Source organism: Felis catus, chromosome A3 (assembly GCF_018350175.1).
Source record: "Felis catus isolate Fca126 chromosome A3, F.catus_Fca126_mat1.0, whole genome shotgun sequence".
In the NCBI taxonomy this organism is placed as follows: Eukaryota; Metazoa; Chordata; class Mammalia; order Carnivora; family Felidae; genus Felis; species Felis catus.
This window is the reverse complement of record NC_058370.1, coordinates 64754166-64766261: the sequence shown is the minus strand read 5'-3', so window position 1 is coordinate 64766261 and position 12096 is coordinate 64754166. Positions and strand designations below refer to the sequence as shown.

Below are 12096 nucleotides of genomic sequence, written 5' to 3'. Positions count from 1 at the left end.
GCCTCCCAGGTTCTTGGAGCGCCTCCCGATCCGGTCTCGGGCCGCCCTCCGCTTTGCGCGGAGCCGGGCGATCTGTCAGCGGAGCCGGTCGGGGGGAGCCGCCCGACCCGCCGGGGCTCGGGTTACCAGTGACTGACAGCGTCTCCATGGCGAATAATTTGACTCCGACTATTGTCTGGCGCGGGCAGGCCCCGGGTCAGATAACCAGACCAATCAGGGCGCGGGCCGCCGCGCCTCATGCCCGCTTAGAATAATATTATTAAAAAAGCAGCGAGCGAGCTAGACGGGAGGGAGAGCGAGCGAGAAACGAGCGAGGGAGCGGCGGGCGGGCGCGGAGCATGCGGAGCGGCGCCCCGGGCGGCCCCCGGGCTTGGACGAGGGCGCGGGCGAGGCGCGCAGGCGGCCGGGGCGCAGAGGAGCGCGGGAGCCGCGGCGGGCGCGAGGACGTACTGCAGTGACTCGGAGTTCGCCCGGAGCCAGCGCGGGGCCAGGGGGCCCGCCCCGCCCGCCTCTCGGCCCCGGACGGCCCGGCGGGGAGGCGCCCATGCGGGACGGCGCAGCGCGGTGAGGGCGCGCGCGGGCGGGCGGGGGCACAGCCGGCACCATGTCCATGCTGCCCACCTTCGGCTTCACGCAGGAGCAAGTGGCGTGCGTGTGCGAGGTGCTGCAGCAGGGCGGCAACATCGAGCGGCTGGGCCGCTTCCTGTGGTCGCTGCCCGCCTGCGAGCACCTCCACAAGAATGAAAGCGTGCTCAAAGCCAAGGCGGTGGTGGCCTTCCACCGCGGCAACTTCCGGGAGCTCTACAAGATCCTGGAGAGCCACCAGTTCTCGCCGCACAACCACGCCAAGCTGCAGCAGCTGTGGCTCAAAGCGCACTACATCGAGGCGGAGAAGCTGCGCGGCCGGCCCCTGGGCGCTGTGGGCAAATACCGCGTGCGCCGCAAGTTTCCGCTGCCGCGCTCCATCTGGGACGGCGAGGAGACCAGCTACTGCTTCAAGGAAAAGAGTCGCAGCGTGCTGCGCGAGTGGTACGCGCATAACCCCTACCCCTCACCGCGCGAGAAGCGCGAGCTGGCGGAGGCCACGGGCCTCACCACCACGCAGGTCAGCAACTGGTTTAAGAACCGGCGGCAGCGCGACCGGGCAGCCGAGGCCAAAGAAAGGTACGAGTAAGTAGAACATCGGCGCCGGCTCCCCGGGGCTCGAGGGAGGGGGTCGCAGGGCGTGTGCTCGCCCCCAGGAGAGGCCTAAACCGGGTGCCCGGTCCCTGCCACGGCCCAGCCGCAACCTTGTCTGACCCCGCCAGCGCTCAGGTCTTCCGGGAGACCAGGAGGTCAGAACTTTGTCCAAAGCGGGCAAAGCGATCGGGAAAGTTGTCAACTAACTCCCTGGTCGCTTGTGAACAGAGTGGAGAAGCAGCGAACTTGGGGGGCAAGGCAAGACGGTGGACCTGGACCCCGTGAAAGGGGGAGCACAGCAGGCAGGGCCTGGTGGTCTTCGGAAGGACAGAGGGGTCTAGACTCGGGACTTTCAGAGTTGAGGATTTCGGGCTGCCTGTGCGACTTTACCAGCACTTCCCCGAACTTCCTGTTGGTCTTACTCAGCTCTAGGCCAAAGTGTGATTAGGGGTCAGGACCGGGAGTGATACTTTCCTGGTGTGACCTGGATGTGCAGGGGCCTGAGCAAGAATATTACTTGTCTGGATATGGAAGTTGATAGGGAGACTGTTTTATGCTGCGTATAAAGAAGCAAGAGGAGAAGGACGGAAGTGTCCGCTGTAGGAGAGCAGAATTGAAACGCGGGGCCCTTTTCCTGCCTTGTTGGACCCAGCAGCCCTTCGCTGGCCTGCCAGGCTCTTCGCTCCTCTCCCCACAGGCCCTACCGTCTTTGCGTGGTAGGTCGGTAGGTCTGGGGTGAACTGAGAGCAACAGAAGGGCTGAGAGTTGCTTGTCCTCAAGGAAACCAGGACTTCCTGAACTAGCCTAACAGTTGACCATTAGGCCCTTGCGGCCGCCAGTCCGTGGCTCCTCTGAACCCCAAATATGGTGAGGGAAACGGGAGAGAAACCGATTGTGGGCACAAAAATCCAGCCTGCGTGTAGCCGCGTAAGATACCTGGGGTCGGTGGTGCGGGGTGTGGGTGTGCGCAGACCAGAGTAAGTGACTTGGGGGGGGGGGCAGGGATGCTAAACAGTGGAACCAAATATCTGGAAGTGGATGGGGGGGCTTCAGGCTGACCGTGGCCTCCCAGACAATGAGGTTGGCGTATCCACAGTTGCAAGTTCTCAGCTGCCAGCCCTGTGGGAAGTTCCCTTCCAGGAAAACAGAAAGAAAAGGTCTTGGGAAGCCAGTGAAGAGAGAATCTACCCAAGATTTCAAGTCTCCAAATCTGGTTGGGGCTGTCAGTCAAAGGCAGAGCAGAAGGTGGGTTCTCCCTGCTGGGGTCCCCCTCTATCCAGCCTGGCATGCATCCAGACTCCTGAAGAGCTGGGTTAGAGGCCAGGCCCCAGGTAAGGGTTGCAGAATCCTTCAGTTTCTGTATGGTGGACAAGTCTAGGCCAGGATTAGCAATTCCCTCCATTCTTTTCCCAAGGGCTGCGCCCCAGGCCCCAAGCTTCCAGTCTCCCAGCTGAAGTTTGCACTGTGCCACCAGGGAAAGGGAGTCCTATATCCTTAGGGCCTTGTCCTTAGGTCCAGCAAGGACAGCCCTCACAAGACCTCCCAGTGTGGAGCTAGAAAGAAAGGACCCTTAGCTCCAGGAACCTGACCCTCAGCCAGATTTCCCTCAAGCAGAGAAAAGCAATGGGAGGTGAAGGCCTGTGAGATTCCTAACTTCAAATGGGGGCCCTCAGCCTGGGATCTCGGGTCCCTCATTCTCCTGGCCCCCCTTCTACCCAGCAAACCTTGGCTCCAGGAGCCAAGACTCTGAAAATCCGGGCATCTCCTTGTTCCCCTCTCCCCCAACCCCCCTGAGCTCTGCTCCCGGGACCCCTCTCCTCTGGGGGAAAAAAATTGTTAGCAACTCAGTGATGGGGGGGCGGTGGGCAGAACCTACAGAGAACAGAGAAGATATTCAAGAGGTTAAGAACAGGAGAGGTGGGGAGATAGAGACGATAGAGGAAAGGACTAGAGAGAAATCGGGTTTTGAGAGATTAAGAGAACTGGCCGAAAGAACGAAAGCCCCAGGCCAGGCGGGGAAAATGATAGAAACCGAAAACACCCTCGGGCAGCGCCTGGCGGCTCTGGCTGCGGTGACACGGCGCAGAGCGGCCTCGGTTTCCCCCCTGACCCGGCTGCTTTGCTCCTCGACTTGCAGGGAGAACAGCGAGAACGCCAACTCCAACAGCCACAACCCGCTGGCTGCGACGCTGAACGGCAGCGGCAAGTCGGTGCTAGGCAGCTCGGAGGACGAGAAAACGCCGTCGGGGACGCCAGACCACTCGTCGTCCAGCCCTGCGCTGCTGCTCAGCCCGCCGCCGCCCCCCGGGCTGCCGTCCCTGCACAGCCTGGGCCACCCTCCAGGCCCCAGCGCGGTGCCGGTGCCCGTGCCGGGCGGAGGCGGCGCGGACCCGCTGCAGCACCACCATGGCCTGCAGGACTCCATCCTCAACCCCATGTCGGCCAACCTCGTGGACCTGGGGTCCTAGAGCCCCGCCTGCCTCGACGTGCTCGCCTCGCCGGCTTGGCGCCGGGGACCTGAGAGACGGTGTCAGAGGGCGCCCTGCGGCCGGCGGGCCCCACCGGGTACTGAAAGACCCGCGCGCTGAGCGGGCAGAACCGCCGGCCCAGGCAGGGTGGATGGCTCTTTGGTTTGGCCTTTGTCCGGGATTTATTTTCAACAAGTTGCTTCGGAGGTCGTTTGGAGGCCTGGGACCCGGCCTTGAACCAGGGAAGGGAATAAATTATACACCATGCTCACACTCTCTCCCTACCTTCTCACCGCTTCCTTGCTCTTCCCTTCCCTTCCCTTCCTTGCTCTTATTTCCAGGTCCTTTTCCTTCCCTCTCTCTGGTCCTTTCCCCCTTTCCCTGCCCCTCTCTCTATGCTTCTGGCTTGTCAATTCTCGCTAAGTTTCCGTTTCTCTTTTTCTCCGTTTTTCCCGTTCTCCTCTCGCCAGCCTCTCGCACTCCTGGCCCCTGGGTCCGTATCCCTCAGCCTCTCTCCTCCTGCCTGGACGTCTGTTTGCGCCCTCCTCCCCCACTGCCCTGGCCTGGAAGTAGGAGGGGGAAGAGCAGAGGAACCCGGCCTTCTCCGGAGGCCCTCCGCGGGGTTCGGCGTGTCGCAGGTGTCCGCTGTGCGCCTAGTAACTTAAGTGAAAGAGAAAGGACCACGGCGCGGAGGCCTCTGCACGCGCCCTTGCCGCTTGCCTGCCTCTCTCTCTCTCTCTCTCTCTCTCTCTCTCTCTCTCTCTCTCTCTCCTTCTCTCTCCTCCTCCCCATGAGGCCCGCCACCCTCTCCCCTCTTCCTCCCGGACTGTGGCCACAGTGCCCCCGGCAGAGTGCGCCTCCCGAGCCGCGGACTTGCCGTCTGTCTCCCTGTTACGCCCTCATGTGAATGTTCTTCGGGAAATATTTCTGCTTTTATTTTATAATAAAATTAGAAATCATAAATATATATATGGATCTATACCATGAGGCCCACGAGCCGGGAGTGCAGCAGTGTCTGATTTCCCTACAGGGACTCGACACCCTGGGGGGACCGCTCTGGGCAGCGGTGTCCCATGAGCCCCAGGAACCGGGAGCCGCCTTCCCACATACACGATGTGTATCAGCCCTCAGGTGAAGGGACTGAAAACTCGAAACCCGCGTCCCCCGCCCCCAAAGCTCACTGTCCCTCCTCTTGTCCGGAAGGCTCCCTGTAAAAGCGGGGAGGGGGTGGCCGGCTCCTTTTGGGGTCTCTTCTCCTTCCGCCAGCGGAGCAGGGCCCTCACCCTCCTTTTTCTTCATTTTGGGGATGGGAGTAAGAAAAGAGAAGCTGTTTGCCGAAGGGCGCGTTGTTGGTGTGTTTGGAGACGCCAACGCTGGGGAACAAATCAAGCCACGGAGGTTTCCTTCCTTAGTGGTAGTCACAGTCCCCAGAACCTGGTGGGACGCCCTGGGCAGACTCCCTGGCCCCAAGGGCAGCCGCGGAGCCAGCCGCAAAGCCCACGTCGTGCGTGTGGACGTGGAGCAAAGGTCTCCACGCTTAGAAATCTGTCGTTTGGAAAAGGCGATGAAAGGATAGGGGAGAAGGGAGGCCCGAGGAGACTCGGGGAGGCCGGCCCGCGGGCGCATGTTCTACATCGGAGCAAGGGGGCGCCAGGGCTTGGCCGGTGAGACCGAGGGGGCGCCTCTGCGCCGTGCACAGTTAGTACGTGCCTCGGTAGCGGTAAATTAACCTGCAGCACCCTCTCCCTTCTTGGGGATCCAGTCCCACCTCTCCCCCCAAATTAAGCGACCCGTCTAAGCCTATCCAGGCAGATCCGAAGCGTGCGGGACTCCTCCAGGAGGCAGTTGTGGCTTTTCCGTCTCAAGTCGGGGCGGCTGTGATTACCGAACACGTTCCTCTTCCGCTACCAGACCCCGCCACCCGGACCCCAAGGGAAACAGGGAATAAGGCGCTCTTCCGACGACGAGATCTTAGAGTGTGGCGACCTCTCTGGGGACTTTCCTTTTTGATGAAATGAGCGCTCAAGGACCCTTTCTCGCGGATTTTCTAAGTACGGAGGATTCCTTCCCAGCCGAGACTCGCGCAGACGCGGACATCTGGGCAGGCTCACTGGGTGCGTGCGGAGGCTACACCTTGGCCTTTGCCCTGTGCGGGCCTGGAGGTCAAAGGAATCGCCAGCAGGCTAAGACTGCTTTTCAGGGCCCAGCCCCGAACCCCAAGAGGAACTCCAGCCCTGGCAGATCCTTCAGCCTCTCCTGGAGGCTCTGCTCTAGGGGACAACTCAGGTCCCCTCTGGCCCTGATCTCTGCCTATAAGGGCCCCAGCGGCCTGACCTTCGCTGACTGGTGGAGTGTAGAGGCAGCTATGGCCTTGGGGACCAGAGCCGTTCAAGCCACCTGAGAAGCCACCTTGAGCCAGCAGAGCTGACCCACCAGCCACCCACCCCCCTCTTACTTCTGGGAAGGAGAAAACACCGTAGCCCCTGGAGGCCACATCACCCCTACCTGCCTCCTATTTTCCAGGAAAACAGGCTTTATACAAACGTTCACAAGGACACCAACATACACACTCATTGTTCGATTCACTCGGATCGAAAGCCTGTTATGTGCCAGGCGCCGTGGATGGCACCAGAAACACACACCCTTTCAAACAGTTGCCACACTGGGAAACACACTGACCCTGTCATACATGTGTTCACACACACAGAGAAGCAAACACACACACTCTCCATCCACACAAACACGTGTGCTTGGGCAAAACCGGAACACTCTCCAGCCCCGGGCATGTGAGACACGTCCCCAAAAGAGTCTCTCCCACTTACATGAACTCACACACACAAATGCAAATATACACGGTGTTTCTCCCCAGTAGCACGCAAACCCACACTCACAACTGGTGCCCCTGCCAGCAGCCAGTCCTCGTCCACTGGGCCTGGGGAACCGCCTTGCAGCACAGCTTGCTTTGAAGGTCTCAGTGGCTGTCTCCCAGCGAAAGCGATGATCTTGGCCAGAGGGGGCAGAGGGTCAGGGATCCCACCTGCCGCACCTTCTCTCCAGCCCCAAGTGGGATCCCTGGGGTTTGCCGGGAGCTCTCCCTGGCCAGTAGGAGGCAGCATGCCTGTCCTGGAGCTTTATTCCAGCATAGCCCCGTTATAACTTCCCTCTTTCCCTCCCCCTTGGAAAGCTAACCCCGAAAATATTTACTTAAACGGGAAACTATGCAGAAGTTCTGAAAATAAACTGGAGCAGCTACTCACCCTCTGCATAAAACCTCTAACAAGCCAGTTGTCCATTCCACACTCCACTAGACCCAGTGAGAGGCTGCGGCCCCCACCAGAGTGCACACTGGACATATAACTTTTGCGCAGATAATGCCAGATGAATATAACCGCTTCTCTGTTAGGCGTCCACCGAACACGGTTCCTAATGGCTTGTCACCCCTTCCCCCGAGGCAGCCAGGCAGCCGGAAGCCAAGAGTTTTGCTCAAGCGACCCTAAAGGACACAGCGCACTGGGAGGGGGAATCTCCCTCCCTTTCTGTTCCCCTGACCATGTTTGCCTTGTCTTTGTTCCCAGCGAGTTTCCATACCCATTCAAGCCTCAAAGGTGAAAACGAATGAAGGTAGAATCCAGCCCTTGTGGGCACCTGGCGGACTCACCTGCTTGGGGACACAAAGGTCGAGCGCAGAGGGGAGGGGGGAGGAGCAGGGGGCTTGCTATGCCTCCAGGGTAGTCTCCTCCTCTCACCCCGAGCTCAGCAGCCCACACCCTGACTCGGACTCGGGCCTTGCCCTTATCCCATTGTTCCCACCCCCAAAGCATGTCTTGATGGTGTGCGACACAAGAAAACGTTAAACAGAGCCAGGGAGATCTGAGGAGGGAACACGGGGCTCTCTAGTCCTGGGTTTTCCGTAGTCCTCTAGTTTTCGTAGGAAACACCATTTTGGTGCCTGAGAAAGCAGGGACCAGCCAAGTGGGGCCGCGGGAGTCAGGACGCAAGGAATTTGGCCTCCACCACTCCACAGGTCCCCACCTCTGGCCGGGGTACTATTGGGGTTCCAGGAGATGTGTGGATGTTTTTGTGTTGAGGGGCAAGTGGAGAAGGATGGAGGAGGGCCTGGGCTCTTGACGGAGTCCCCTCTTTTTTTCGTGTTGCCCATCCCAACATTCCAGCTTGGGTACCCTCTGCACTCAAAGCTGCCTAGGGCATCTGGAAAGGGTGTGAGGATGTAAGGGGGAAATGTGAGAAGTTCCGAGAGAGTGTGTAGGCGCGATAGGGTGAAAAAAACTCATAGATGGGGTGCGGACTGTGTGTCCTGGGAGAGTGGCTGTTGTCATATACGTAGGTGGGCGGGTGAACCAGTGCGTGCCCAGAGCTCTCCCGGGAGCCAGCAAATTCAGGCTATGCCTTGGCGTTCCCCGCTTGCAAGAGAAGGTGCCCGGGGCTGGAGAAGGACCAGCCTCTCCTCTCGTGATGCCAGAACCCAACAGGGCGGGCACAGGTTAGTCCTGATTCCTGAAGCCAATGCTGACCGTGGTGGGGTGGGCCGGGAAGGAAGGAGGATCTCAGTGTCGCTGCTGCCAGGGGCAGGGCAGCGGAGCCTGGGCCCAAGAAAGATCTCCAATCCTGGTGTCAGGGTCAAGGTCTTGAGCTCCGCCTGGCAGGAGTCTCTTTTCGAAACTCCGTGAGCCCGTGTGACTGGAACTCAGGAATGGCTTCTTCCGGGTTGCGGGTAGAATCGGAGGGCAGAGGGTCAGATTGTCCTACAATGGGGTGGGTTTTGCAATTTCCCCACAATCTCAGCCTCAGGGCTGCTCCCCCACCCGGCAGATGCCTGCACCTGGCCGCTCAGCTGTGGAGAGAGTCTAAGAAACACCCTGTGGATGTGCCTGAAGAAAGCCACCCTCGCCAGGCTCGACAGGCATCCCTAACTGCCCCAAAGTCTCCCTTTCTTGGAGGACCCACAAACCAAACAGACTGGCACAAGGGCGGACACGGAGAGGAGCCCTTCTTTAGGGTGCTAGTAGCCCTGGCTCTTGCCAAGGATGAGTGCACAACTACCAGCAGCCCAGCCCACCCGGAGAGCCTACAGCCTCCGCACTAGCTGAGCAGTGTGCACCAGAAGGGCTCTGGCGGCCTGCAGGGAGGAATCCCGCCGCTCCTTCTGCCCCCAGGCTTCCTCAGTCCCACCGGCGCGCTGGGTGCCAGGCCCTGCGGGGCCGGCTTTCGGGCCAGTAGCCTTCGCTCTGCTCAGGGGCCTGAGGGCAGGGCAGCCGCGGACCGCGAGGCTGGACAGCCCTGTTCCTCCGGCCCTTTCAGCCGCCGGTCAGGCATAAGGCAGAAGCCTGGGAGCCTGGACCTTTGGGACACGCCGCGGGCGACAAAACCATCCGCAACTGTGCCTTCCTCAGTAGCCATCCTGGTGCAGGGGCTCCACCTCTGCCCGTCCAGGGCACCCAGGCCCGACCGGTTCACATCCGGGCTTCTATGGCCTGGGAGTCAGACCAGAGCCGCCTGAGGTCCTATAGAGAGAGTGACAGATCAGAGCAGCAGCGGGGCGAGCCTTGCAGATCTGCCGGCCCTCTATCCCTTCCTTCGGGGCTTTCCCAAGGGCCTATGTCGCTCTCCGGCCAGGCGCTCTCCCTAGCTCGAAAGATCATCGCCGGCAGAACTACCTAGGTAACTTGCCCTGGGCCGTGGAGACGCAGGTCTACGGTGACTCGGTGGTCTCCAGAGTCGCAGGTCATTATTGCCGTCTCTTGAACGCTTACTACGCGTCAGGCACTTTACACACCAGGTATCTGTTTAATTCTCACAACGGCCACACAAAGAAGCTATTATAATTGGTGGATGAAACTGAGACGCCGTGCTCGGGAACTTGCCCAGAGTCGCGCACGTTACAGCGGCGGGGCTGGGCATCTGAGCCTGCTCTCCGCGAGTCTGCAGCGCACGGTCTTCCCAGGGCAGAGGCTGCAGGCGAGCGCGGGGCCGGGGCGGCCGAGGCGGGCTCAAATGACTCCCGCGGGGATCCGGGCAGTGCCAGGGCGCGGCGAAAATCTCCGACAAGGACCGGTTCCGGACCCCGCCGCGGAGCGCGCCGCTTCACTCGGGTGAGAGAGTTCATCTCCGCAAAAATTCGCGTGTACTCAGTTTCCTCGCTTGCCCTCTACTACGTAGGCAGGGCGCACTGCATACCACGGAGGGAGTGGTGCAGGTTACTCCAGAGTAAAAATGGAACCTTGGACGCCAGGATCAGCCTGCTGCTACTTCCCTCTTCGTCCTCCCGAGACTTTGTCCTCGTCCCTGCCATTCTGCTTGGGAAGATGAAGCCCTCTGGGGGACCCTGAGGGCTGAGACAGGGGTCTTGGGTGGGACGCCCTCCTCTTTCCCTATCCCCCACTGGTTCCGCGCTGCGGACAGAGCTCTCCCTGGAGGGGAGCCGGGATGCGTATTAAGGCGCCATTTCATTAACATGGATTTACCGCAGGCATGGGAAGCGGTCGGAAATGGACGGAGAACCCAGACCCTGCTCTGGGATGGAGAAGCCAAAGAGCGGAACTTACCACGCCCATCCCGACCTGCCCCCAAATTAGGCCCACGGAAGCCCCCATCCCCTTCTGCGTCCGCAGAGATGTTGATTCCACCTGAGCTAGGTGATTCTGTCAGTTTCCAGATAGGGCATATGAAATACCCTATTGTTGTGAGGCCCTGGAAAGCCACCCAGAGACACCTGAGGAGGGGAGGTCACCGGTCCAAGCCCAGGGAAGTGAGCCAGCGCGGAGAGCCTGGGGCGTAGCCTCACAAAGGAGGCCGACCCGGAAGTGGGAGTCACTTCTCCCTTTTCCTCCAGACGGAAGAGCGCAGTAGGGTGGGGTAGGGGCTGAGGAGATTAGAAAAGGTGACCCTGAGTGGTTTCTGAAAGGGAAATAGTCTAGGATTCCTAGCATGTATGCGGTACTCTGCAGGGCGTTAGTGGTTTCACCAACTGCCTACCGTTTAATATGCACAATTACATAGGGTAGGCGGAAAAGTAATTCTTATTCCCATTAGACAGATGAGGACGCAAAACTAAGGAAGGTGTTCTGTGTGGCTTTCCTGGCGTCCCAGGGTTGGTAGAGGCTCTTTCCTCTACACTCCATTGTTGAGGTGACCTGTCTAGTTTGGGGGAAATAGCAGGTGCCCAACCAGCCCAAAGAGTAAAGATTATTCCCTGGGGGTTGGGGGAAGGATGCAGAGAGGTATCAGCCATCCTGGATCATGGAGATCTACATGCTGCTACAGACTTCAAGCAAGAGTTCTTCAAAATCAGAACAGCCTATCTCTGCAATCACTAAAAGGAATACCTGAAACAGGCCTCTGCGGAAAAGACGCTTACATACATGAGGAGACTGAGCAAGTGAGCAGCGCTGAGAACTAGAGCTTTGCTTTCTCATTGGGCTCAGGACCTTTCAGTTAAGGCTCCCAGCAAATGAGTTGGCAGATAATGTTACATAGGAAGAAATGAGGAGGGGGGTTAGAGACAAAACATACGTAAAGACGAGACGTACAGGCACAAGACTGTGGCTCAGTCGGCTAAGCGTGGGACTCTTGCTTTCAAGTCAGATCATGATTTCACGGTTTGTGGGCTCCAGCCTGGGGTTGGGCTCTGTGGTGACAGCAAGGAGCCTGCTTGTGTATCTGTCTCTTCCTCTCTCTCTGTCCCTCCCCCACTCACGTGCTCTCGCTCTTTCTCTCAAAATAAATAAATAAACTAAAAACAAAAAACAAAAAAGGACAAGACTTCAGGGAAAGGACGAAAGTCCAGAATGGCTGGAGCCAGAGCACAGTCTCAGGGGTTACGCAGGGCAGCCGGCAGTGCCTCTGTCCCTAATGAGCAGGAAGCAGGAGGGCACAAGGAGGCACACACAGGTAGTGCCACATCACCCGGAAGCAGCTGGGATGTGTTGGGCACCAGACTTGAGACCAGAAAAGACCGAAAATCCCACCATACCTGAAAGCTGTGTCAACAAAAGTCTGCCTGATGCCCAAAATCTACTGAACACGGGTAGCTGTGCCCCCAGATAGATCTGAGACAAACAGCAGGACAAGAGACTGTATTATGTGTGTGTGTAACTAATACATTTCAAAACATGAACTTGTTTCTCACCCACATAACAGTCCGATGGGCTGTTTTTTGGACAGCAGGTGGCTTCCCGTGAGGTGATTCATAGACCCGAGCTTCCTCATCAGCTGGCTCCACCCTCACCTAGAACCTCACAGTCCTTTGCATTCTGTTGCTGGAGGGGTTAGCAGCACGGAGGAGAGGCACGGGAGATGGGGGCTGGGGTCAGGTTTGGAGTGCGGGCATCACTTCCACTCATATTCCATTGGCTGGAACAACACGACCAGCCCAACTGCACGAGAAACCGGGGAATGGAGCCACCTGTGTGACCAGAAAGAAATCCAAGGA

The 12096-nt window shown here is 59.1% G+C and overlaps 2 protein-coding genes across 4 annotated transcripts in view; one reads left to right on the top strand and one right to left on the bottom strand.

Moving 5' to 3' along the window:
* Positions 1-12096, bottom strand: part of SIX3 (SIX homeobox 3) — a 102051-nt gene that overhangs the window by 29973 nt on the left and 59982 nt on the right. The gene's annotated exons all lie outside the window — the stretch shown is intronic.
* Positions 468-4610, top strand: SIX2 (SIX homeobox 2). 2 transcript variants are annotated; one of them, XM_023251646.2, is made up of 2 exons: positions 468-1164; positions 3317-4610. In XM_023251646.2, the coding sequence occupies exons 1-2, from the start codon at positions 605-607 to the stop codon at positions 3645-3647; spliced, it is 891 nt and encodes a 296-aa protein (XP_023107414.1). In that variant the 5' UTR covers positions 468-604; the 3' UTR covers positions 3648-4610. The 2 variants fall into 2 exon arrangements, with proteins under 2 accessions (XP_023107414.1, XP_023107413.1); XM_023251645.2 differs by having other exon boundaries at positions 468-1170.